The sequence below is a fragment of the Pelecanus crispus genome, chromosome 5 (assembly GCF_030463565.1).
Source record: "Pelecanus crispus isolate bPelCri1 chromosome 5, bPelCri1.pri, whole genome shotgun sequence".
In the NCBI taxonomy this organism is placed as follows: domain Eukaryota; kingdom Metazoa; phylum Chordata; class Aves; order Pelecaniformes; family Pelecanidae; genus Pelecanus; species Pelecanus crispus.
In genome coordinates, this window is record NC_134647.1 from 30660530 (window position 1) to 30685907 (window position 25378).

At 43.2% G+C, this 25378-nt stretch overlaps 1 protein-coding gene across 3 annotated transcripts in view; it reads left to right on the forward strand.

Annotated features, from left to right (window-relative positions):
- Positions 1–2688: 2688 nt before the first annotated feature.
- The window catches only part of CREB1 (cAMP responsive element binding protein 1), a 44268-nt gene continuing 21578 nt past the window's right edge, over positions 2689–25378 (forward strand). For 2 of the 3 annotated variants that reach the window (XM_075711064.1, XM_075711065.1), the window contains exons 1-2: positions 2689–2848; positions 22670–22791. In XM_075711064.1, the coding sequence (XP_075567179.1) occupies positions 22678–22791 (114 nt within the window). In that variant the 5' untranslated portion in view covers positions 2689–2848; positions 22670–22677. The remainder of the gene's footprint in view (positions 2849–22669; positions 22792–25378) is intronic. The other variant, XM_075711066.1, reaches the window with a different exon arrangement.

A 25378-nucleotide genomic window follows, 5' to 3' on the forward strand; every position in this document is an offset into this window, starting at 1 on the left:
AAAACAGGTAAAGAAATGTATGTGTCAAAAAAGAGGCACTGAGATAGCTACACTTGTTCTGCTCATTATAAGCATTTTCTCACAGAAAGTAGTTTACTCCTCCTAAGAGGAGCACAAAGGCTGATCCCTTATGCTTTGATCTCAGAATCACTCCTTGGGACGCAGGAGTTTTAGCAAACTTTAAAATCCACACAGCAAAATGTCCATGTTTTAGCTGAATTAAAACTTACTTTTAATTATCTAGTTTGATTTACATCTGTGTATGGTAACAAAATGCATAGAAGACACTTTACTAAACACACATTAAAATACTGAAACTCTACACAATGGGGCTAGAGTTCAAATGTCGAAACACTGTCAAAAACAACCCTCTTCCTCTTCCTCAGTATCTAGTGGAGTTAAATGAGAAGGACGTGATTGTGAGACAAACCTTTCGCACCTCTACCAGCGACTGGAGTGAGCAGCATTTCCATTCCCTGTCAATGAACAGACCAAATTAGAAACACTGGTTTTAGATTTCTCGCCTGTCTCAAAAGCTTTAAACGGCAGAAAAATTCTGCTCCCAATAGGAGTTGTAAAAGACTTATTTAGTGGATTGAGCTTTCATATCCTAGCAGATTCTAAAAAGAGAAAATAATTTCCAGCTGTACACTGCAGACAGGATTGGGTACAAGCCAAAGGCACAGCACAGGTCCACAACACCCAGGGGGAGAACCGGGCACGGGGAGGGTGGCAGCCGAGGCCACTCTGTGCTGCAGCCTTGGAGCTCCTGTCTGCAGGCAGGGCAGAGGGAAAAAGTGCATCAGAAGCAGAAAATAAGCTGTGGCCCAAGCCATAGTATGTGTTGTCAATAAAAAAGAAGTTTTATCTGTTTATCTTGAGCTGCCTTTTTTTTTTTAATGTCAGAAGTGTTTTTTCAGTTTATTTTAGAATAACTGTAATCGACAAAATCAAAGGTGAAGTAAATCTCTAATCGCTCTCTGCACGATCTCTTGCAATTTTAATGGAGTTAGATAAAACTCAGTGTAAGTAAAATCAATTCACCCTTCTTGAGAAAACAAGACTTGACAAGAGCAAAACTAATTTAAACTGTGCACGGCTGTCGTCCGATGCAGTGCCTGCAGCAGTTATGGCCTTGCAGCGGTGTCTCACAGGGTGGCCATGCCAGGCCAGCTGCAAAAATGAACCAGATTTGGAGCTTCAAATCTTGTTATGCAGTGCCATCTTGAGGTTTTGTGAAATGAAAATTACTTTCTTCAAGGCTTTGTATAGCTTTTATGTGGTTGTAGTTAGAGAAGTCCATTCTTCAGGGTGTGTGAGTGGGTATATTCAACTGTGTGTGTGAACTGGAGAAGAGAGAAGACAGGGCTGGACTCACCCACTGGAGCACCAGGAGCCCGTTCCCTGCTCCGTGGTGTCATCAACTCTTTGAAAAACCTTTCCTAGAAAAAGTTCACCTACCCAACATTTAAAAACACAGCCATGGACATCACACTGGCAACTGCGGATGAGGTTGAGGGCCACAGCACGTGGCTGCCCCTGTTCTCCGACGGGACACAAACCCGTATCTCGCCCCCCGCCCCATCGTGACGACGTCTGTCCCTCCTGAGAGGTGCCGAAGCACGGGGCTGGGCGCCATGGGTGCAAGCTGCTGCCTCAGCCACGGCTGCTCTGAAAATCGGGATTTTATGGCCTCGGTACCTGGTGTCTGCCCCTCTGCCAAAACAGGTTTGTCCCTCCGGCGCCGGTGGAGGCCGGTCGCTCAGGGCTGGGGGATTTCACCGGGGTGTTTGTGTCATGGCGGAGCAGCGGTCACCCTGCACCTGTTTTTGGGCTGCTGGGGCTGGCCACAGGGCCAGAGAGGGCAGGGAGCGGGTCAGGACTTGCAGCCTGGAGCAAAAAGCAGGCAGTAGAGGAAGGTTTAGAGGAGCGACCTGAAGAACATGAGCACTTCATCACGCGGGAAGGGACGGCAGGACCACCAGGCAGCCGGGAGACATCGAGGAGGCGCAGCATGGCCTCGCCACGGCACCCCGCCCGCCATGTTGTGCCTGTGAAGACCAGGGGCGGCTGGGCCTCGAGGTGAGAACCGGGGGCCTGAGGACGGGGGTCTGGGCGGCGGCCCTGGCAGCGGGGCCCCCAGGGAGGCGATCCCCGGGGGTGGGCAGCCCTGCGGGGCCGGGGCCGCCAGGTCCCCCGGGGCGCCAGCGTGTGCGTGGGGACGCGCTCGGTGAGCTCGGGGGGCCCGGCGCCCTCAGCGGGGTCTCTCAGGGGAGCCGGGTCGGCGCTCGGCCACCCGCCTCCGGGGCGCCTCGGCCGTTTCCGTGAGCGCTCGCGGCTTTCCGGCCTCCTCGGCCCCGCTCGCGCGCCCGGCGGGGGCGGGGGGGGGGGGGGGGAGGTGTGAGGGGGGCGCGCGCCCCACCCGCAGCCCCGCTCGGTGCTTTCCGCGCGGGCCGCCCCGGGCGGAAGCGCCGTTCGCGCCTTCCCGCGGCCGCTCGGCTCTTTCCGCCTCCCCTCCGGGGCGCTTCGTTCGTTTCCGCGGTCGCTCGGCTCTTTCCGCGGAGGCCGGCGGCGCGCTCGGCCGTTCCCGCCGCCTGGCGGGCGCTCGGCGTTTTCCGTGAGCGCTCGGCGTTTTCCGTGCGGGCCGCGGCGCGCTCGGCGCTTGCTCCCTGGCTGGCGCTCCTCAGTCGGCCGCTGCCTGCCTGTCGCCGGGCTGGGAGCGCCTGTGTGTGTGTGAGTGACGCGGCGGAGGTGTAGTTTGACGCGGTGTGTTACGTGGGGGAGAGAATAAAACTGCGGCGAGATCCTAGGCGCGAACGAAAGCAGTGACGGAGCAGCCTGGTAACCGGTAAGAGGAGGAAGGCGCCCAGCAAACAGGGGCGGGGGGGAGGGAAGGAAATGGAGCCCGGCGGGGACCAGGGGAGCCGCCGGGCGGCAGGACGCGGGGGCCCGGCCTTGCACCGCCCGCGGGAGGGGCGCCCGCTTTAAAGATGGAGCCGAGCCCTGCAACATCCCCGCCGCCGCCGCGCCGCGAACAAAGGATAATGGCGGATGGGAGCCGGCCCCGGCGGCGGCGGCGGCCGCCACGGCCGGGCGGCGGCGGCGGCGACTCTGGCGGCAGCCAGCGGCGGCGCTCACCGCGGCGGGGAAGGGGGTTCGCGCCCCCCGGCCCCTGGAGGAGGAGGCGGCGGAGGAGGAAGACGACGAGGGGGGAGCGGCGGCGGCGGCGGGGGGCGGCCGCGCAGCCACCCGCGGCCCCTCCGCGGCGGGGCGCCCCCTCCCCGCGCCGCCCCTCCGTGTGCGCTTCAGTCTGCCTCCCCGCCGCCGCCGGCGCCCCTCTGCCTCCCCCCGGCGCTGCCCGCCTCGGTCGGCGGCGGCCCCGGGCGCGGCCTCCCGGCCGGCGCGGCCCCGCCGCGCTCCGGGGACGCGGGGCCGGCCGTGGCGGCGGGGCGGGCGGGCGGGCGGGCAGCCCTCCTGCGGGGCCGCCCCGGCCCCCTGCGCCCGCCGCTCCGCGCCCGGAGAGTTTCACTTCCCCGGCGACCCGAGCGCGCTGTATAAATAAATAAACAAACAGACTCTTGCCGTGATGGAAACGAGAACGTGGGGTGCTCCTAGGCTCTGTAACACGCTCCTAGGCTCTGTAACGAGAAGTTTTTAATAAAATCTCTGCGCGGAAGCTCGGGCCAGCGCTTGGTCTGGTGGTTTGCTTTTATTTGCAGCGTGGGGCACGGCCGTCTCCAGGAGGCTGTAAAAGGGGTAATGGTACTCGGTCACCCAACACCGCGCTCCGGGGAAATATCGGAGGGAAGAGCTTTAAGCCCGATGCGCAGATCACGTAACAGAGATACGGTTCCCTTTCGCTGCGTTATTCCTTTCCTGTTAGTATTTTTAACCCAAAGTGAACTTGAGCCTGGCCGTGGCTGGTAAGTCTCGGTTTGGGGTTTGCTTTCGCCAGTTTTCCACAGACTCTTAGGTGCTGCACAGCGAGCAGGATTTGACCCCTATCCCTGCTTTAATAGCAAATGTCCACTCAACTGTGGAAACACCTAACACCAGCCTTGCCGTGCTGCAGCTGTGGGGCTTTTTTTCCCATTTTGTTGCCTAGAATAGAAGACATTATTTTGACTGTATTTCCACTTTCAAGACCTGGATATCTGCATTTTTGCGCGCAGCAATAATTAAAAATAGCATGGCAGTTGTCTTAACTTCTTTCAACCAAAGGTTGTTACACCTCTCAACTGTATACAAGGATAAAAAAAAAAATTATAGGTTGTATGACTTTTCTTCCCAAAAATACGTTTTTAAATCTTTTTTTGTTTTCTTCTCCCTCTTAATTCTTAATATTGAAATGCCTGCACATAATCTGCTTCTGGAATAACACCTGTCGTTTGTTTTTTTTTTTTTTCCCTAGGGTTAGAAACAAGTTTCCTATTTCTTAAATAAAGGACTAGAGACTTATTTAGGAATATGGGATATCTCTGTTCAGTCCCATTGTGACCACCAAACGCTGTATTTCAAAATACAGGAATTTTGAAACTCTACTTGCTTTCTTTCCCTGTATCAACAAATGTGGATTTTTACAGTAAAATGTGAAGTCACTGAAATAAGTTTTTATTCAAGATGGGTATTTGTGATTCACATGTGTAGATAGCCTGTCCTTCCTTGTATGCGAATTTCTGTTTTCTGTCACTTCCACCGCTTCTTTTGAAATGAAGGCCGAAGGTGCTCTACATCACTTCACTCTGAATAATACCAACATGAGAAGAGGGTTTCTAAAGTTGTAATTGATTAATAGACATCTGAGGACTTCAGTAAGCAATGTAGCTGTTGATAGTGATTAAAGAGAGCATAGTGGCTGGTGTTACTTCATTCATTCTTGGTTTGGTGGAATATGTACTTCATTTCAAATACAAAAATGTGACAGTAAATCCTTGCTTGTTTTTTGTAGCTTTAGAGACACAACATTATGTTTTGTTCTATTTCATAATGGAGTGGAAGACTCTCAGATCCATATTTTCTAACACAGATTTCTGCATTTCCTCACCGGCTTTGTATCCTCACAGATCAGAGAGAAAAGGGAGCAGAGAGGTGGTTGTGTATTTGCTAAGCATCACTTACAGGTGACCTAAAATTAAATATTTGCATGTAAGAAAGAAGAGTGTAATAATTTTTAATGCTTTAATTTCATTGATAGATCATCAATGTTTAGATTAGTGCTCTCAGCTTTGTGTCTGGATCTGCAATAAATGGTCTGCATCTGATCTATATATATGTATATTTTTTTGTTCTCCCATACTTTTGGTGATAAGGGTGTCTGCTATCCTGGGTGGAAAAAAAACCCCAAACCCAAAGGTCTGAAAGGGAAGAGGGATCTGTTGATACAGAAGATTTAGAAGCATCTCATTTAGACTGTCAAGTCATCAATCTGTCTGTTTCCTGGAAGTCTGCACCAGCGTAGCTATTGCTGGTACTGATGTCAAATACAAAATATTCCATAGTAGCTGATCTTATTCTGGAAAGTAGCTGTTCTGCTGCAGTAAGAAGCAAACAGCCTCTTCTTGTCTAAGTGCAGTTACAGCTCTGTAGGTGCAGATTTCGATAGTAGACAAGGCCCTGACTAGGAATTTCTGTTGACACCCTTGTGAAACAAATGGGATATTCGCACTTCACCTCTATTTTCGGATCTTTGGAAGCAAGTGGAGATCAGTTACTCACGCCACGCTTCTCAAGGCCTTTGTGCAGTGAGAAGGCCGTACTAGCTTTCTGCCTGTAATCTAAAGTTAGTTGCAGGGGACATGACAGCAATCCTCCTCTACAGAAAGAGCCCTACTGAATTTGGTTTGAGCTCTCTGGTGCCCTACCTGCGTACAGTTAAAGTTTCATGACAACGCAGTGATTTTTCTCTGAATCACAAGTTCTGTTGCCTCATCTGCAGTCCGTGTGGTCGTATTTCATGGTGATTATGAAAACCTGAGCAGTCTGTGGTAAATGATCTTTGTACGTCTCCCAGCATGAAGGCATTGATACCTATTTATTCTTCAAAACTTTTAGATCACTTGCTTGTAACGCAGTTAAAAAGGTCAGTGAGAACAAATATGACACCTTCCACCTTCCCATGTTTCTAAAACAGCCTTGTCAGCTGTGCAGGAGATGAAGATGTGCCAGGGTCTAGTTGGTCTTTCAGTAAAAAAGGATTTGAAAACAGACAAGGATTTTCTTAGTTTCTGTTTTTTTCTGGCAGTGCTGGATTTAGAGTATCCTTTGTGGAGAGAATAGAAAACTGTAGGTGGTGGACGAGCCATTTAAAGGGGAGGGGGTAAAGAATTTGGAGGAAGTATGTTCCTGTTTGGATGCATGTATATGTTTTATATATGTAAAATATATATACATACATAAAAGTTTAAAGCAGCACTGATGCTTGTTAGGTACTCTCAATGGTTTTGAGCAAAGTGCATAGGTACAGGGTTTCTTTTACCGCTTAAGATAATAAGCATACCTGGTTTTCTCCTGAGAGTATTGTGAGATTTGATGTTCTGTCATAAATCAAGCCCATTAGGTGTGGAAAAATAGTTCCAAAGGTAGGAGAGTCCTGCCAATTGCTGTTCTGGGTTTCATTACTTGTCAATTGGTCTCTGAAACAAGACAACACTAGCTAGTTTAGACAAAGCTGCAGGAAGCCTTATAATGAACTATTTGAAGCTACATTCATGCAGGAATCTGAAACAAAAATGTCTACCCTTGGTGCTTTCACACTTTTTGGAGGGGAGAGTTCAAGCAAAGTGTAAACATCTCTGATCTGCTAAGTGTTGTTCCAGTGATAGCTTGTTTGGTCAATGAGCTTATCAGCAAAATTTTTTTCCCTGCATTTGGAAGAACTGTAAAGCTGGGTTCTGTTTTCCTCTTTTGGCAGAAACTTCTTCAGATAGCTTTCTAAACTTAGAAAAGAGCAGGCTCTTTTCTTGAGCACACTCAAAAGAAAAGAACTGGTAGCCTAAGAAATCCAGGAATTTCTGAAGTTTATCTGCTTCCTGATGGACTGAAACCGTAGTTCCACATACTTTCTTTGACAGTAATATTGGCTGAAGCAACGTCCATGTCTGGTGATTTGTTCATGTCTTCTCCATTGCACTGGCACAAATGTCTGGGCTACGGCATGGTAGACCAGACTGGGGAAACGATCCAGCAGGGTGAGGGGTGGGGAGCCTGATTACTTTTCACCTGGATCGTTCCCGCCCCTGGTTGCGGCATGGCTGCACAGTAGCCATACCAGCATAATCAAGGGAAGGGATGGGGCTAGAATGAGCAGGAAGATAAGGGCAGCTCAAACAGCAGTGCTGCTAAATGAGAAAATGCAGCCTACATAAAAATTTTTAAATTATTGCTGTGTTTATAACTAAGCTGGATGGCATAGATCCTGTTCTTGCAGCAGCGCTGGATCATTTAGCTAAGTTTAAGTTTTTATGTTTGTTAAATATAAGCAAATGAACATGAGCAGCAGCTGTTCCCAAACTTTAGTATCATGTATACATACTGTTTGTTGTGCTACTTATTTATTTGGCTTAAACACCTTTTGTGTGTTTTTTCTTTTTAACAAGTATTATGTTCGCTTCCTCAGTCCTGTTTTCATATGCTTTGTTCTAACTTCTAACCTCCCTGCAGCTCTTTGCTGCAATCTTCTTAATCATCTCTTCAGCAACTCTACAGCCTCCTGTGATGTTTTGGCTCCAATATTACATGCATTTTTTTGATAGATGCTACCATAAATCGTCTCGTTCTCTACTGCTATTCTAATATCAATTGGATTTTGCTTTCCCTTGCACCTTTCCTAGGGCTTGAATGTAAAATCTCTTCTCATCTCACTTATCTTTTATACCCCCTGGAATAATGGATGGGAAGCATTATTTTCTTGACTTTTTCTGATGACTCTTCCTCTGGCTTTGTGTAGCTGGCCCGGCCTCAAACTCTGCTGGTGCCTGTCCACTCCTCCAAGTGACATGCAATATGAGCAGGGTTTGTGAATTTATGCCTTTGAAGATTGTAGAGAGCTCTCTCTTGAAAAAAAGCCTAGGGCGTTACTATAGAAGTAGGACCCCTGCCCCTTTTTGGGAAACTGATCCAACTTTTTCTCTTTTGTGCTGATAGGAAAATTCTGGGAGGTACCAAGGGAGGGAAGATGTGAAAAAGGGCAGTGTGTACTAATGCCACAGTGTAATACCAAGAAAAGTCTGTTGCTGTGGTTTCATCTGAGCTGATACAACAGTATGTGGCTGTCAGGAGACAGACATCTTACTCCTTCCTTCTCCTGTTCCTGGTTGCGTGGTGTTCACCCATCCCTTACGTGGGTTGTAGTGTTGGTTGTATGTAAAATGTAATAAGCCAGATCAAATCACTAACCCAGGAGAAAACCATGTTTTTTTGTCGGGTTAGTTTTCTTCTGCGTGAGTGAGCTGAAATCGGTTGGTGATTGAGATGCTGTTAGCACCAACGCTACTGCAAATTCACAGAGAGACTGTAGAGGAAAGGAGGAGGGGGACACAGCTTTGTCCCTTCAGCAGCAGAGAGCTGGGTCAGCAGACCCATCCTGGGGAACTGCAACACATCCATGACTCTTGAGTGAAAGAAGTCAGGCTCTGTCCATGGTGATCAGAGCCATGTCAGTTTGTCTTTGCAACTAGGAAAGCTAGAACACAGTAAGTGTCTCAGTTTAAAAAAAAAAAAAAAAAAAAAAAGAGGAAAGTTTCCCTCTTTTGAAAGCTTGGTGACACCTGTGTGGTTGAACTAGCTACTTCTCATCGAAGGCAGGTTTCAGTCTTCTCAAGAGGTTGGATCAGTGCAACTTTTGCATCCCTTTCTTTATGAGGAGCCCAGTCATATGGGGAGAATTACATATAACATTTCTTTAACCAAGCCCAGGTTGAAAGATGAAGCTCCAGATGGGGTCCAGGTCCAACACCTCAGTGTAAATCCTCTCAGTTGGCCCAAGGCACCTGGGCGGTAAGCTCACTCCAGTTTCACTGTTACTATAAACTGATAGCTGCCTTGGCCTGTCTTCCTGAGTTTAAAATAATAATTGTGGCTGAAACTACTAGCATGAAAGTTATAGTGTAAGGTTAATGTGGAGTGTATAACCAGTGCACATTATCCTGGGCTGGGTAGAGGAAGAAGTATGTTACCTGCTGCAGACAACTGCTTTGTCAGCGATGTGGCTGTTTGAAAAATGCATCTCTCTGCCCAATCCTCAGAAAGTTCATGTTGACTATATAAAAAATAATCATCCTGCTTCCAGCCTCCCATTCTTAAGCAGAGTCATCAGTAAAACAATAATAATAATCAAATTACAGAATATAGATGTTTTCTTCAGCACCTCTGTTGACTTCCTGCAGTCTTATGACACCTATACCCATGATGTGATCTACTTTGCTTTCATTGGCAGGCCTGGCTGCAGCAGGGTAGACTGTGCTCCACCTTCCCTGTTCCTGATCCTGTGCCAGTAGCACCGGTATGGCTGTCTGGGAGGCAGTGACACGAACTGGATTGGAGAACTGGTCCAGGATAAAAATAAGTTGCATTTTCTGGTCTGTCTGTAGAGCAAATTGGCTGCCCAGTCCCATTTACGGCACAGCCTCACAGACAGCTGTAAAGGTGTAAATAAGAAAGAATCCGGAGGAAAGAGCCTGAGCTGGCAGGGCTGCCAACGGAAATGCTTGTAATGCAGTAGTTGCAGAAAGCAAAATGGAGATTTTCTTTTGTGTGCAACACGGTGATGCAAAACACAGATTCTGTTTCTTTCTCTGGCCCTTTCTGGTTTATCGATGGCTCCCGTTGCTTACTCAGGGTCATCGTTCTGACCTTCAGCATTACCAGCAAGTCACATGTTCCACGGAGACAGCTGTGTTGCCCACAGGTAATGCAGGTCTTAAACTCCAGTTAAGTATTTGAGAACCAACATAAATTATTCTCTGTTCTGGAGATGATATTTTTGGAGAGTAGATCTGCCTGGCAGGCATATGAGGTATCTTTCTCATTTAAGAAGCTCTCCTGCACTGTCCAGGCAAATATAAAAATACATGAAAAATAAACCAGAATCCACTCGGTTGATAACATTAGTCAAAACTATTTTATAAAAATACAAAATTTGGTCACTGTTTCGTTTGAGTTGTTTTTTTAGGGAGAGGGTGGGTCATAGATTTAATTTTGGTGCATTAAGCAAGATAATGTGTCTGCTATTGCTTCAAGACTAGTGCTAATTGACCAAGTGACTGTGATTTCAATATAACTAGTAAAGCCAGAGCAATTTTAGGATTTAAAATATTTCCAAGTCTGAGCTGTGGCTTAAGCCCCAAATCTTTCATTTTTAATGTTACGATAAATTTTGTGAATAGGATGCATTCAGAAGTTGGACAAGAGCAAGGTTTGTAAGGAAGTGCTGTTTTTCTTGTGCATACCTGGGCATACTCTACTATAGCACTCCAGCTGCAGAAAGTATTCAAAAGTTTTCACTTGAGACCATTGAAGCAAAAAGTAGTCTATACTGCCTGTTAAGAAACAAACAAAGCTATTAAATCATAACAGAAAGTATGTTGCTTGTACAGATACAGGTTATTTTGAATTTGTTTCAGACATTTGACTTTATATCTGGTAATTGTCGGCTTTGTATGAATGAGTCTACCTTACTTTCAGATAAGCAGTTCTAAAGATAATCTATTAATAAAACAGTGAAAGCATTGGTCTGAAACATCCATTTTGTTGTGTTTTCTTTCTGAACTCATTAGAAGTGTTGTGGTTTTTTTAAACAAGACTTTCCAATATTTACCAAGTTGTGTAACTTCATGCTCTTATACTATAGGTTGAACTCTAGAAATACCACATATGTTCCAAGCATTAAACAGAATGAGCAGTGTTTGTTTTAATAGTTTATGCCTATAAAGCTTGCAGCGTAAATACATGAAGTGGCATTTTTAATGAAATAATCCTTTAGCCACTGGCATTCAGAAGTGGGGTAGAAACATTAGCAATGTTTCCCTAACACAGCTGTCCCTTCTCGCCAACAGACAAAATCTCAGCACAGACACAAATCCTACCTAAAGTTCTCTTGTCAAGTTTAACTATGCTGCTGATAATACCTAAAACTCCATGCTTGCCCTGAATTTCTTAACTGATTTGATAGTTCTCTGAAACAGAAGAATGATGTGAAAACAAGTGTGGTCTGTATCACTTTGGGATTCTAACATCTGACACTTTTCAGTCTGCAGTATTTTGCTGAGATGACCTACAGTATTCAACCTCAGGCTTTTTTTTTTTTAAATTTTTATATGAACAAAACAAATGGATGATGAAATTTAAGGTTTTAGACCAAACAAAGAACAGAAACACTGACAGTTGCCCTCCCTCATTATAGGATAGGAAAGGAAACATCTACTTCATTCATGGGAAAGTCCCTTGAATTTCTGGGACTTTCCAGAAGATTAAGTTTCAGAATATAAGTTTATATTCATATTACATGAGAATGTCATCTCTAATCAGTGTAATCTCTAAGAACCTTTAGTCCAGTCTTACAGTAAGCTATGCTGATAAATGTGATGTGTCTGTTAATATTTTCACACTGTAAAATTAACAGAGACTCTGGAAACAAATTACTTTGGAATGGAAAGATTTCAGGTAATAATAAACATGTTTATATGGTTATCTGTCTTTGTCACATTCCTGCATATGCTTCCATTAAATCATACCTGGTATGTAATTTAAGTTATTACAATTAAGGAAACACCTGTATGGAGGTGATTCCTTTCCCTGTTACAGGTGTAAGATTACTATATGTTGTATATGTATATGTTGGCCCTTTGGCTTGGAGCACTCAGGTTAACCAGGCTGATGTGAGTCTGTGTAATGCTCTGCGGTTTATTCTTATTTTTAAATAAGTTGTTCCTGATCTGCTCTGAGCACCAAAAGAGAGCTGGGTGATCTTCTGTATAATTTCAAAGTAGCTTTAGCTTTGTTCACTTAAGCGTTTGTCACGGACCCAGTGATTGAGACTATGCAAATCTCTGTACCACATAATTAGAGCAAAGCCTGTGCAGGAGGCACTGTTACTAAATACCCTCGTCTTAACAACATCATAGTCCTACTTCACTCTCTAGGAGAGTATCTCTGTTGAGCAGTCAGTCATTGCTCCTGTAGTTGTTTGCAGAGAACAAGTTTCAGTAGTATCCCTACCTTGGAGATAACCATTTATTTAATACAAACATGTATAGAGTCTCTCCCTACAGAGCTGCATGCTGCCAGAGGTTTGGGATTACAGTGGTTCCTCCAGCTGATGCCTCTGACATGGCATGTTTAAAGGTTGCTTGGCACATGGACAAAGATCCTTACATGTCAAAACACAGGCAAATGTTTCATGCAGCATTTAGGTGGGTCTTACTCTGCCAGAATGAACATGGCAGTAAAAGGCCACAAGATACACAGATCCATATGGAAGAGAACAAATATCCATCTGAATGAGTCTGGCAAGTCAAGCAAAAATCTCAAGTCCTGACAGGTCTACCCGGTGGAAAAAAGGAACACATGCACCTTCTTAGATGGATCTTAACCTTGCTAACTTGGCATGATTTTCTGCTCTGAGTGCTCCTTTCATTGTTGGTAGGGTCACAGTCCTCTTTTCTAACATAATCTCCCATTTTCTCCCTGTCGCTGGGGAAGGAGAAGGTCTCTGTCTGCTTGCAGAACTAGCTTTCCTTTCTGTCACTCTGCACCGCCTTAGCTCTTCTGCTGGAACACCTTCACATGCCAATGTTTACTGTGAAAGGAGGTGGCCCAAAATATTCTGCTTGTTGACCAGCACAGCAGGATAAATTAATTATTTGGCATATCTAGATAGCTGGGTGGTACCAGAGCACTGTTTCAAAATTGCTCGCTGTGCCAGCCAGATACAACCTACAACCTTACGTGGGGGTCATGTAGCTGCTTTAGTATGATGCTGAGCCCACGCTAACAACTTGTACTAAGAGGTAGGGTATACCAGCTTGGGCACAGGGCCTTGTTAGCAGAACAGAGATGTTAGTTTATTGTACCTGTTGCTGTACTCGCATTACTTGGGTTCAGGCTGCATACCTCATGGCTTTTAGATGGGTGCTGGTTCACGTCCAGCAAGCTTTCACCACGGGCTGAGCAGGTGCCGTCCCCACCTCGCCGTGTGAGGTACCTGCTGTTCGCAGAAGTGAGCACTGTTGGTGAACTGCAGCATCTAGTAGGATCACACACACAAAAAGATACCTCACTAGTCTTAGTACAGATGTATCTTCCTGTTTTTTACTAAAAACTGCCATCAGGCTAATGTGTGGTCACAGTTTAGCACTGAAGTGAGACGTGCAAATATGAAAAGTGGCTGGCTTTGTGTCATTGCAGTTAGTTGTGCTGAGAGGTCAGCTTCAGATCTCATGGAGTCATTCATTCCTCACTTCTATACCCACTGCTGTTTCAGTCAAAGGTAACAGGAGAATTTGACTAAGGCCAGAAATTAAACCTCATCATGAGTGGCTATGCTGATTATTAATTTGCAAGGCCTATACCAATTGCAAAGAGCTTGCTCCTGGAGTTCATGAGGTATTCAGTGGGAGCATTAGCTCCCAAGTGCTGTCACAAAAAATCATTTGATGCCTGTATTTTATGTTGTGTTAAAGATGCCTGTGTACAAATGATACTGTTCAGATACATTGTTGTGATAATTTTTATTAAGTAACCAGCAGCTACACATCACAAAGTGAGCCACAGTACTTTCAGCAGACACATGGAGAAAAGAGGGCGTGTATTTTGACAATTTCACATGGTTTCATTTTTGTGAAATGAAAGCTGCTTTCTACAGTTAGTAGGAATTACAAGAAATAGCACAGGTTGAAAATTAGGTGCTTTTGATGTCCTAAAAATAATGTCAGAGAGAAGATGGTAAGCTGTAGTAAAGTGCAGTGAGTTTGTATGTGAATGCACTGCATAAATATGATACTGGCAACAAATGTGTAAGAACTACAGGATGTGCTGAGTTCTCAGAAAGAAGCAAGTTATGAAGTCTTTGTGAATAGATTGTATATACTGCCCAGGACATCATTAAAAATCTCTTTTTTCTCAAATTCAGTTTGCAGACATCTTTTGGGGTGGTTTGGGGTTTTTTTTTTCCTACACATATTCAATAATGGTGTTTGTAAGTAGTTATCACAATTCTGTTGCACATTAAGGATCACTGATGTAAAGCATGTGAACTAGTCTTTTAATACTCTAAGTGCATTCAATATGAGGACAGAGCATTTATAAATAGAATGTATTTATGGATTATGTTTTTAATAATAATAATAGTTGCCCAATGACCTTATAACCTTTCTGGGATTTGTTTTGACATGTTGCTTTGTCTGAGTGAAGTCTGACAGTGTGTTGGGGGAATTTCTGAATGCAAAGGGGATAAGACAGTAGAGAGGCATTTGTTTGCTTTTCATTGTTAATGCCTTAGGAAACACTTGCTCTGGTCTCTTCCCCCTCACCTTCTACTGGACTCTTTGCAGAACTGGTGTATTCACATAAGACCTATCCCAACTATTAGATAAGGTATTGTAGTTTAAATAGGAAAAAGTTGCGTTTTTTTTAAAATATGTGTATATATATTATCAGTAGAATTAAAATATGTAGGTTTTTTTTTTTTTTTAAACTAGGCAGGAGTGTTCAGCCTTACTTCTAGTGCCCAATTCACAGTCTTGAAGGGAAAGGTTGCAATTCAGTTAGGTCCCTTGGTGATTGTGTATTGAGCAAGAAAAGGCAGTATTGATTAAACTTGAATTAAATTATGTGTGTGTACCAAGTGCTTGCTGGATGCTCTTGTATTTGTTCATAGAATCTGTGATAGAAGAAATAAATTGCAATTAATTGCTGTCAGAGTCTCTTTTCCTTTTAAAAAGCTTGGAGGCAGAAACACTAGATACTAGTAGAATACCAAGAGTGTGGAGTCAAATCAGGAAAATCCAGCAGTGAAGAGTGTTTAAGCAACTTTCACTCACACACCTTACCTGTGCATACTGATTCACCATCTGCTGGTAAATGTTCAGCTTTCTTGTATTACGCTAACAGAAAACAAAATCTAGAGGTGATTGCTGATTTGGGTGCTCACTGCTGTAGCTGTGAGATTAGATTTTTGGTCTTCTGCCCTTGTGTTAAAATCTGTCACTGCTTTTTCTTTAGTGAAAGGGAGATTGAGCATGCAACACAAGTAATTTGTTCCAATATTTTCATCATTTACATATCTAAATCTGTTAGCTATGAGAAATTTTCACTGACTTTGGAAGTGCAGCTACAACTGCACTAGAAGTTTTGTTGGAAAAGTCATGAGCCAGAAAAGTTTGTTACACATAATTGAGGCTCCTGGTTGCATTTCTTCTGTGATCTGTATGAAAGCACTACATTGTTCGCCTCTCTTGCATTGGCTGTTACAGCATGTATTCAGTCAGCAAGGAGTTTTCAGTCACTTCTCTGAGTGTTATATTGATACAGACAGAAGTGGGACTACAGGTATTACGTGCAGCTGATGGTTGGATTCTGCTTTGTGCAAGATCTCTTTACAGTGAGATTCAATTTTTCTTATAAGTTCAAGATCAAATATTTTAACTTCTGTAACTTTTTCCAGCTTTTTATTCTTCAGTTTGCCTGGCACATTGCTGTGAGTGAATGAAAATAATCTGAAGACTCTTCTCCATTTTTGGCATTTTCTGTGGAGGTGGTTGTTGAGGCTATTCTTTTACTTCCACTTGGTTTGCCCGGCCCTTGCACTGCCCTGACCCAGAAGGTGGCACGATCATCAAGTGGCTATGTGGTGAATCCATTCAAAGAAGTGGTAAAAGGTAGATTTAAGACGAAGCAGCAAACATAGGTTGTGTTCATAGTATGGCGCACAGTCTTGTCACCCAGAGGAGAGGGCAGGCAGAAGCAAACACCCCGGGGCAGTGGCAGGGGCAGTGCCAGCTTGGGATGACAGAGAAACTCCAGTGCAAATTGCAATTCCTGTGCCAACCCACTGTAGTCATTAGTGACAGAGGGAGATAATTATGGGCCTGTCTTGTCCTGTTGAGCATTTATTACTGGTTATTTGAAGTCCCATGTGTTAGCTGTAAATAAAATTATTTTTCTCTGAACATTTTCCATCTGGCAGCCATTGAATAGAGTTCATAAAGCAGCTGTTGAGCCATGGCTGAAAGGGCTGCCGTGGCGCAAGGTAACAGTGGAAATGTTTACAGATTTCATGTGAATGTCCTTGGTAATTACACTGAAAAGGTGAAAACAAATAATAGTGTACAAGAGTGGTGTTTGATGACCTTTTCAGTGCTTTCATGGTGGATCTGTGGCTTTATAAAGCCACATATAGTAAATACAGAGTGAGTCAAATTCCTGGAACTTTGGATGGTGGAGCTGTATTTACTTCCTGAACAATCGTACTGGCATGCCTACTACGAATAAATCCGAATACAGGGCTTGTGAAACAGCATTGCCTCTATTTCCCTTCCGTCAGCCCCCTTGCTGCCCCGGCCCTTCGCTGCCACGAGCAGCTGGGTGGCTGGATATTGAACTGGATCAGGACCTAATGTGGCAGTAGAGATGGCCTCTGCAGGTGATGGCTGGGTGAATGTCTGGCTGGATGTGGCGCAAGTCCAGCTCAAAATGGGCATAGGTTTGTTGGGTCTCTGCTCTGCACTGGTTTTGGAGGCTGTCATGTTGTTCTTCAGAATCTGGGTGTGTGCTTTAATAAAATAAAACCAGAAGTCCTCATCTGGCTGTGGAGGAGGAGGAGAAGACTTGAAAGTCTGTCACTTGGTAAAGCTGTGCTTGCTTGTGCGCAGCCTGTGACAGTATGTCTGAGGTGTAAAGCAAACTGTTGCTTCAAGGTGTAGTTATATTGTATGGCCCATAACTGTCGGTGTAAGCATTAACTGATAACAGTGAATTGTCACCACGGTGTTACTAAAGACAAAAAAAAAAGAAAGGCTGTTGGGGAGAGGTGGTATGTTTTACTGTGCCAGCTGGTACAACTGAAAAGCACAGAAAGCTTTGGGGCATTCAGGACCTTCGTGTCTGAAAGTGGATGGAAAGTTACATCGCCAGAGTGAGGTGTTTCAGTTCTTGGATTTAGTGGTGTTTGGGAAAGGACTTCCACCTTTTTTCTCCAGTCTGTCCTGGGAGACGAAAAGCCAGCTTTGTCTGCAGAGCAGGAAAGCTCTATGGCTCGTGTGAGCAAGGAGAAACCAGGGAGCCAGGGAGAAACCAGGAGAGATGCTGGAGTTCATGACAATATTCGGGATAGGAGATAGAAAAAGAAGTAAGAGAGCAAGATACACCAGGGAGACCACAGACATATCAATAGGTGGGTACTAAAGAGTGAAGAAAATTATATGAAAGCTGTGGGAAGACAGAATTACATCTTCCTGGCTCTGTAAGCAGGTGGGAGGGGCAGTAACTCTGCTCATGCTCTGAATACACAGCATTGATGCTCACTTTAAATAACAGAGATTACAGGAGTTACCTTATCTGTAGTGCACCTAGTACAGCACCCTGTCTTTAAGATACTGAAGATCAGTAGGTACCTCAAAAGACTGGAACCTGCAAGAATTACGTGTGACATAATCTTCCCCCCCCTCATGAAAATCTTTATTTGAATTTTTAAGGATTGATTTAGAAATTGATTTAAATCCTGACTCATGAGGTTTTATCTTCCTTTCAGTTCTGCACTTTTTTTGGTATGAAGTAACTACACTAATTCTGGATATTCTTTGATATTCTTGTTATCCACGTGCATGTCTAACCCATGTTTGAATTCTGATAAATTGCTTATCATCAGCAGCATCAGTGCTCTATTTCTGCAGTACGTGAAGTATTGGTTTTCATTTTTTTAATAGATATTTTTAAATTTCCATTTTTGTCCTTTTAAATTTGACACCTTTCAGCTTCATTGTTCTTATAGTCAGACAGTGAATGTTTCTAGTTTACTTACCCTGTTACTAATTTAGGTATATTTTTTAGTGTTTGAAGTGTTTTTCTCCTTTCTGGGGTAAATAATACAATTCTATCTAGTCTCTTCATACAACAGGTTTTCATTGCCCCAAATGCTTGCTCTCTCTGAACACCCAAATTCCACAGAACCCATTTTTAAGATGGGCTCCCAACCTTTGCACTGTAATCCACCTGATATATAGGGTCCATCTATACAAATACAATTTTTAAAGATTATCCTGTATCTTATTACTGTTGCAGCCTAACACTTTAGCTTTTCTTGTCATGGATACACATTAAGCAGAAATCTGAAGTGAACTATCTGCAGTAGCGCCTGGGCCCCTTTCCCAGGTTTGTGCAACTAACGGGACAGGTTTATCTGGATTTTTCTACAGTGTGTGTGGTTCAGTTTCCCCTGTATTCTGCAACTGTTTGTGTTTATTAGCATCCGTCTTCTGCTGTCCTGGTGTAAATTCAGCTAGTATAGTTAGTTGTCTTCTGCTGAACTTCTTTCTCCCAGTCCTGATTTGGCTAAAACAAATTACTGGGTGTCAGCTGAACATTTTGCTGTTTGGCTCTTCACTTCTGGCATTTCAAATCATCAGTAAGTATGTTATTAAGAAAGTATTAGTAAGTATAATACTAGCTCTTTTTGAACTAATAAAAAAAAATGTGTATTACATAAAAGTTACGAGTTAAACCGTCTCTAACCAGGTAATCTCATCAGCTTTCTTAACCTGTGCTCAGAGTTCATAGCTGGGGTGTTTTAGGCAAGCACACTCGATTTTTCCAGCTCTGGTTGTTAATAGGCACCTGTTTTTTCACTTAGTTTCATTTAGAATACTTGGTTCAAGATGAACTACAGCAATTACTGATTTTTTCTCAAAGTGGGGGTGTGTGTCCTCTCCTGACAGGTGGAAAGTAGCTGGAAGCAGAGGAATGAGAAGAAAAAAGTGCTCCCTCTGCTCCCATATTCCTTCACTGCCCCACACACTTGTTCCCCACCAGGACACTTTCAGATCCCCACCAGGATACTTCCAGATCCCCACCTCCATTCGAGAAGTCCTGGTGTGGTGGCTGCCAGGGAAATCAGTGCCAGGGAGCAGAGTGGGCCACTGTGAATGGGGCAGGAGGAACAAAAGGATGGGGTGGCAGGGTGGGCCTGGGCACCCACAAGAACAGAAAGACATGGGGGTGCTGGTCAGCAAAGTTTGTCTAGACTAGCAATATGAGAGCTTAAAAAGGAGGTGTAAGGATTGGCATTCATTTGTATATGTGTGGGGAGGTTATGGTTTCAAACCAAACATTTCATCTCTTTGTAAATTGCAAGAACTAATAGGAATTGACAACCTTAATTTCAGCCATCGTGGTCTTATTCATACACACAGCTTAATAAGTATTTTTGTTCTAGGTGCCTGGTTTTGTATATCTTGGCAATCTTAATCATACCGTACTGTTAAAGCAAACATGAAACAATGTAGTAATCACTGTATCTGGAATATGATGTTGTGATGCTCAAAAATCTGTTTCCTTCTTTTTCTCACAAGTGATTGTAAAAGGTAGTAGTGAAGATGTTAGAATACAAATATTGTGATGTGTAAGTACTTGCAAGGTAAATTGAACCAAGTTCAAGAGTACTTAGAACCTGCAAATAACATGAGACTAAGAGCTTGTCCAAAAACTACAAGTCATGTTGGAAACTTGCTTAAACTGCCTGTGTCAAGATGTAAATCTTGCAGGCAGCTTCCTGCATTGCTTGGTGCTTACTGTATGTTATGAGGAGGTTCCTTTTAGGTGTTTGCAAGTCACGTTAAGAATTTGACTTCTAAAATGTTGGTGTTGTAGAGGAGGGAGCACCTCAAGCAGTTAATGCTTTTGCTGATTACATATGCAAAAGATGATGCAAGTGTAGAAACCAAGCTTGTAAAACCAGAGGTCCTTTGCTGAATAGTGTATGAGAGGGTTTGAAATTCTTCCTAGGAAAACATTGTATTTATCAGCAGGAATTTGGCAACGTCTCCCTTTGCGAACATTGCTAAATACCTGATTCAAGAGACTCCTCACTTGCACGTTTCATCTATTTCTAATCCCATTTTTATAGCAATTGACTCCATGCTGGAGTCACGATTTCTATCAGCAAACAAAAGCATTATTAGTTTTGCAACATACTTGAATTTGTAGCTGGGAAATTGCTTTTTAAAGTTCTTTTCAGATACTTGGCTGGGAGATGTTGCTGATGCAAAAGATCTGCTCCCTGAGAATGGTTCCGATGAGGTAGTCTTTTGGCTGGAGTCACCATGATACATGCATAGGAATTGGGAGAAAGTTGTTGATTTGCTTACCTTGGACAAACTGGCTGATACTTACAAAACAGTGATAAAACTAGATGCCTCCTTAAAAATTCTAAAAATCAAAGGGAAACCTATACTAGTCTGGTTTCTAGTTTGCACTTTTGAAAATGCAGAATACTAAAAAAAAATTTGGCATATAACATGGAGGACTAAGAGTTAAAATATAACTTGTGTGTTAAAGTTGGGATAGAAAAATCACTTAAACTGTTGTCGTTAATGCAGTCGTTAAGAACTGTTTGGTAATGTATATTACAAATAGTAATAGTGCATGGGGTTTCTTCTGTGCTTTCTGGAAGATGAAATGCAACATGGAGAAGGACTTGGTACTGTAGGAAGAAATGGGGTTATTATATTTGCATGGACACAGGCTATCCTTGAAATTCTTATAAAAATTGTAGCAACTAGACGACTTAAAATGCAGTGAGTTTACAATTAATTTCTGTCATGGCCAGTTTACCAGCATATACATATAGGTAGAGTATTGTTTATCTGTGAGCATTTGTTGGACTAATATCTGGTTTACGTGGGGCAAAAATCATGGCAACAGGGAGAGGCATAATGAAATTCTAGGTGCTTAGAAGAATTTAATTTGCTTTTTCCAAAAACTTGTAAGTTTCTTTCGTTTGTTCTGAAGGAAAATCGAGTTTAATTCTTTTCTTCCTTTTAATTTCCTAAGAGTTTCTAAACTGATGTTGAAACTAAATATTTGGTACTTAAACTTATTTCAGTGTTCACACACACACACAAACACAAAAGCTCATGTGAACAGTCACTTTCAATGCTAAATACACAGATTTTGATTTATATACATTGACTTGCTTTCTTTTGATGTGAGATGCAGTTACTACTTTGAAATGCTGTTTATCTTTGTTGATTAGCCATCATTTACTGTAAGACAGAAATTTCATGTTATACTCAGGGTTGAAGTGTGACTACCGCTTTAGGCAACACATCTCCAAAGAGCCTTCTCTTTCCTATAATACTGAAGTATAGTTTGCATTGAAATGGAAGTTTCCCTGACTTTTTGTTTACAATGAAATGTCTTGAATGTGGTCATGGTACCATCACCTGTATTGACACTTCTGAGTCTTTTCCTGGGGGGCCAGTAAAGTTGAGCAAGGAGAGGGGCATTTCTCCTTCTTTCCACCTTTCTTCTGATCTGAGCATCCTCGCCTCCAGGCCCTTTTCCAAAGCAGAAACGCTTTACTGGTTGTTTTGCTCCAGCTCTGAAGAGAGGCATGCTGCATTAGGGTAGCCAGAGGCCTGAGTAGATTGGGCAGCGCAGGGTGGTACACGGAACTAGTATTGTGGCTGTGGAGGTAATACCCATTCTTAATATTTAGTGTTTGGAGTTCTGTATAATACTGCAGTATTGCTGTATCACCATTGGGAGCATTTCCTTGTATTTTGAAGTTCTTTTTTATACATTAAATATTTTCATATCAGCATTTAAAGAACTGAAAAGTAATTTTCACAGATCAGTGCAGAATTTAACATTCATTGCACTCTGCCTACATGCATGGTTTTGGAAGTTATGCAACCTCTTTTTATAGAGTTGTGTATTCTGGTGATCTAGGCTTGCTCAGTTACTGCTTAGAAATGCAAGTGTATTAGGAGCTATATATGATACAAAACTTAGGTCATGACAGACTGCTGTGTACCTCTAAATATAAAAATATTTATTTGCAGTAAGGTTCAAGTAGAAATGGCTTCCATCATTATGTATGCTGACTTTAAAACTACTGAGTAGAAAATACTAAGTTGCTTGTGACATAGGGCCATACACAGTCTGGTTGTGGAAAGAATTTGCATGGAGATGTTGCATATTTAGTTCAGACAGAAGAAGGCTGAAGACCAAGTGCCCAACGCAGAAGCAATTGCTGTTGGTTATCTGCAAACTGTAGTTGCGGGGGAGAGGGAGGGCTGTAGCAGGGCATATTGTCACCTTGGCACTGAGGGACTGCCCTTCCTGAGGTCATTATTCCAAATTGCGGAGGTACTAGATCATCATAGTGCAATTGCTCAAGCAATTTTTTTAAGATGAGCAAAACACATTTTTTCTGATCTCATTATTGGAGGAGACTGGACCTGTTTTTCAGAAACATTACACACAGAAAAATCAACCTGAGGCAGACACCTGGCATGGAAAAATTTTGCCTGAATTCTAATAGTTTGGCAACATTTTAATAAGCAAATGAAAACAGTATGTAGTAATGGGAATTCAGCTGCAGTGCTTGCTGCCAGATCCACCAAGAATAATGGACTTGCATACCAACACAGACTTACGACAAATATTGTGATTGTAGGTAACTAAATGACCATGGAATCTGGAGCAGAGAACCAGCAGAGTGGAGATGCAGCCGTTACAGAGGCAGAAACCCAACAGATGACAGTACAGGCACAACCACAGATTGCAACGTTAGCCCAGGTATAAAATCATACGGTGTAATAGCTTTACCTATTGGATAATTTTTTAAGAGGGATAATGTCTGCTCATGGGCCTGAGAGAAGGTTCCATTGACAATTCTGAAACAGGTGCGATGTATAGTTGCTTTAATATTTGTCTTCGCATTTTTAAAGCAGTAGAGATTTTTAACTTCCCATCACACTAGGCTGTGTTAGTTCTGAAGAACTGTATGTCTGTAAACTGTGTAATGTTAACAGAATAATGAATTAAAATATTTCTAGCATTCTTTACCACAACCATACCGCTGAAAGGTATTTTTTTCAAAACATGTGATTTACTGTCTTTTTTTATATTGACTGGATTGTTTTGCTGTTATGTTTTCTGTTTGAAACTTGTCTATAGCAGTCAGTTTAATTCTGAAGAAAACTGAAGAAAAACTGAAAATATAGATTAATAGTGCAGCAAATACAACATATTATCAGATGGGATTAGTATTATAAACATTATAATCAAGTGGAACAACCTAGCATTTGACAGTTCGTGTTATCCTGTTGTCTCCAGAATTTCACAAAGTTGTTGGCTGTTTAGAGAGACAGTAGTAGATCATTTATTATCCCCAGATTATTTTGGAGAGACAAGAAATGTGATCCCAGCTACATCTCTTAATTTTGGAACCCTGTTTCATTCTTGGATACACTGATGGTTGGCAGAAGCAACTCCATTGTGTAAATGAGTACGGAATCTGTTCAGCTCTCTTCTGTAACCGTTTCATTTTAAAACTATTTGCAGACTGCAAAGAACAAACAGTATTTTAGATCTTATAGTTTGGGGACTTGAGTGTCTTTTAAGTGGCACAAGTGTTAAATCCCTTAGCATTTTATAAATGATTAATGTCTTTTTAAAGTCATTACACCTTTTGGTAAACCAGAGATAGTACACTTCCATTCAAGTGGTAGTATAGGGATTGGAGCTGTTGAAATGCACAGGGTGATTTTGTTCAGTGAAGCTGTAGTGTGAATTTACAGGACACCAGCTGCCCTGCACCAGCTTGCCTCTTTGGGCAGTTTTCTCACTGTCTAACTTAGGCACAGGATGTAGGTGGTGTGAATAACGCTTCAGTGTGAACTGAGTGGAAGTAGTTTATTTCTCTTGCAAAACCAGTAAACTGCTTCTCACTTGGTATGCATTAAGATTTAGTCCAGAGAAGCAAGAATGTTTTAAATTCGTGTGCTAACATACTAACCTCCAGGTAGCTGAACGTACAGATTTGCAGTGGGTTGAATGCACTTTACCTGGGCAAAATTACCCTTGTACTTGAGTGAGATTTTTTTTCCAAGTAAGAAAAAGCTATACAGCTATAATTAAAATCCATGTGAACCACAAAGAAATGTTACATTTTTCCTGATTTCCTCTGTTGTCATTCACTGTATTATTTGCACCTTAGTTTGCCCCCAGGCTTTATGTTCCTTGTGAAGGTGATATAGCAGTCTAAACATAATTCCTTGTCTTGTTCACATCAGTGTTACATTATTACAATACTTTTAATATGTGAAGTGGCAGTGTTTGGCGTTAGGGGGTGCCCTCAGAGGCTTAGGCAAATCTAAATAACTAATTATGTCAATTTAATTCTTTATCTCTTGTAGGGTCACCCCTCTTGTAAGCTTTGTTCAATTGCTGCATTTTTAGTGAGTTCAGGGTAGTTTTCAGAGTCAAAAGGAAACTCGTTCCAGTTCCACAAGGTATGAGTCAGAGACATCTGCGGAAGTTGCACTCTGCTGTTGGCCTAATCCAACCCCAGAGTGGCCTCCAGTTGATCAGCCTTGCTGTCATTGCCAAGGACTGTTTAGTCAAACATGCATTATTAAAAAAGGTCGCTTGGTAATGGAATATAATTTGCCCGAGGAAAGTGTGCTCATGTTAATCTCAGCCCGGTTTCTCTCAGATGTGAGTTAAGTACTGCCATGTAATGCTGCAGCCGTTTTCATAAAAAAGGAAGGTAAAGGCAAACACAGTGTTGTGGATTAGGGAGAGACAGCTGTGGAGAAGAGGGGTCTACGTGTAATCCCCCTTAATTTTGCTGTTAAGCAAGATTTCCTGTAAGTGGCGGATGTTACGGAAATTCAGAGATCAGCTACTGCAGCTTTTTGAGAACCACGTGTTTGTGGGGACAGCGTAGGATTTACTTCTGCATTCGGTACGTAGCAGCTCTTTGAGATTAGGTAGGGCAGCAGTGCAGCCCCTTCTCGCATTGTAGCTACCTGGATCGAATTTCTTGAAAATGCCATTGAACACTGGAGGACTGTTAAATTTTCCAAACTTGGGTGTCTAGGAGAAGGCTGGCTAGTCAGCCACCCATGGCCTGGCTGAGGTCTGCCAGAGCAGCTCACGCTTGCCTGCAGTCCTTCCCCGAGGGCTGTGATGGCGCGAGTCAGGCGCAAACCAAGGGCTGTGTGCACTGGTACAGCAGCCCTGGCACCCTCCCGCCTTTCAGGAGTCCCCCAGGCATGAACACGTGCATTGTGTTACCAGGCAGTTGCTGAGTACTCATGTACAGGATGTGCACCGGGGCATCTGCCCAGCCACCTAGAAACCTTGGTGCATGGCCCTC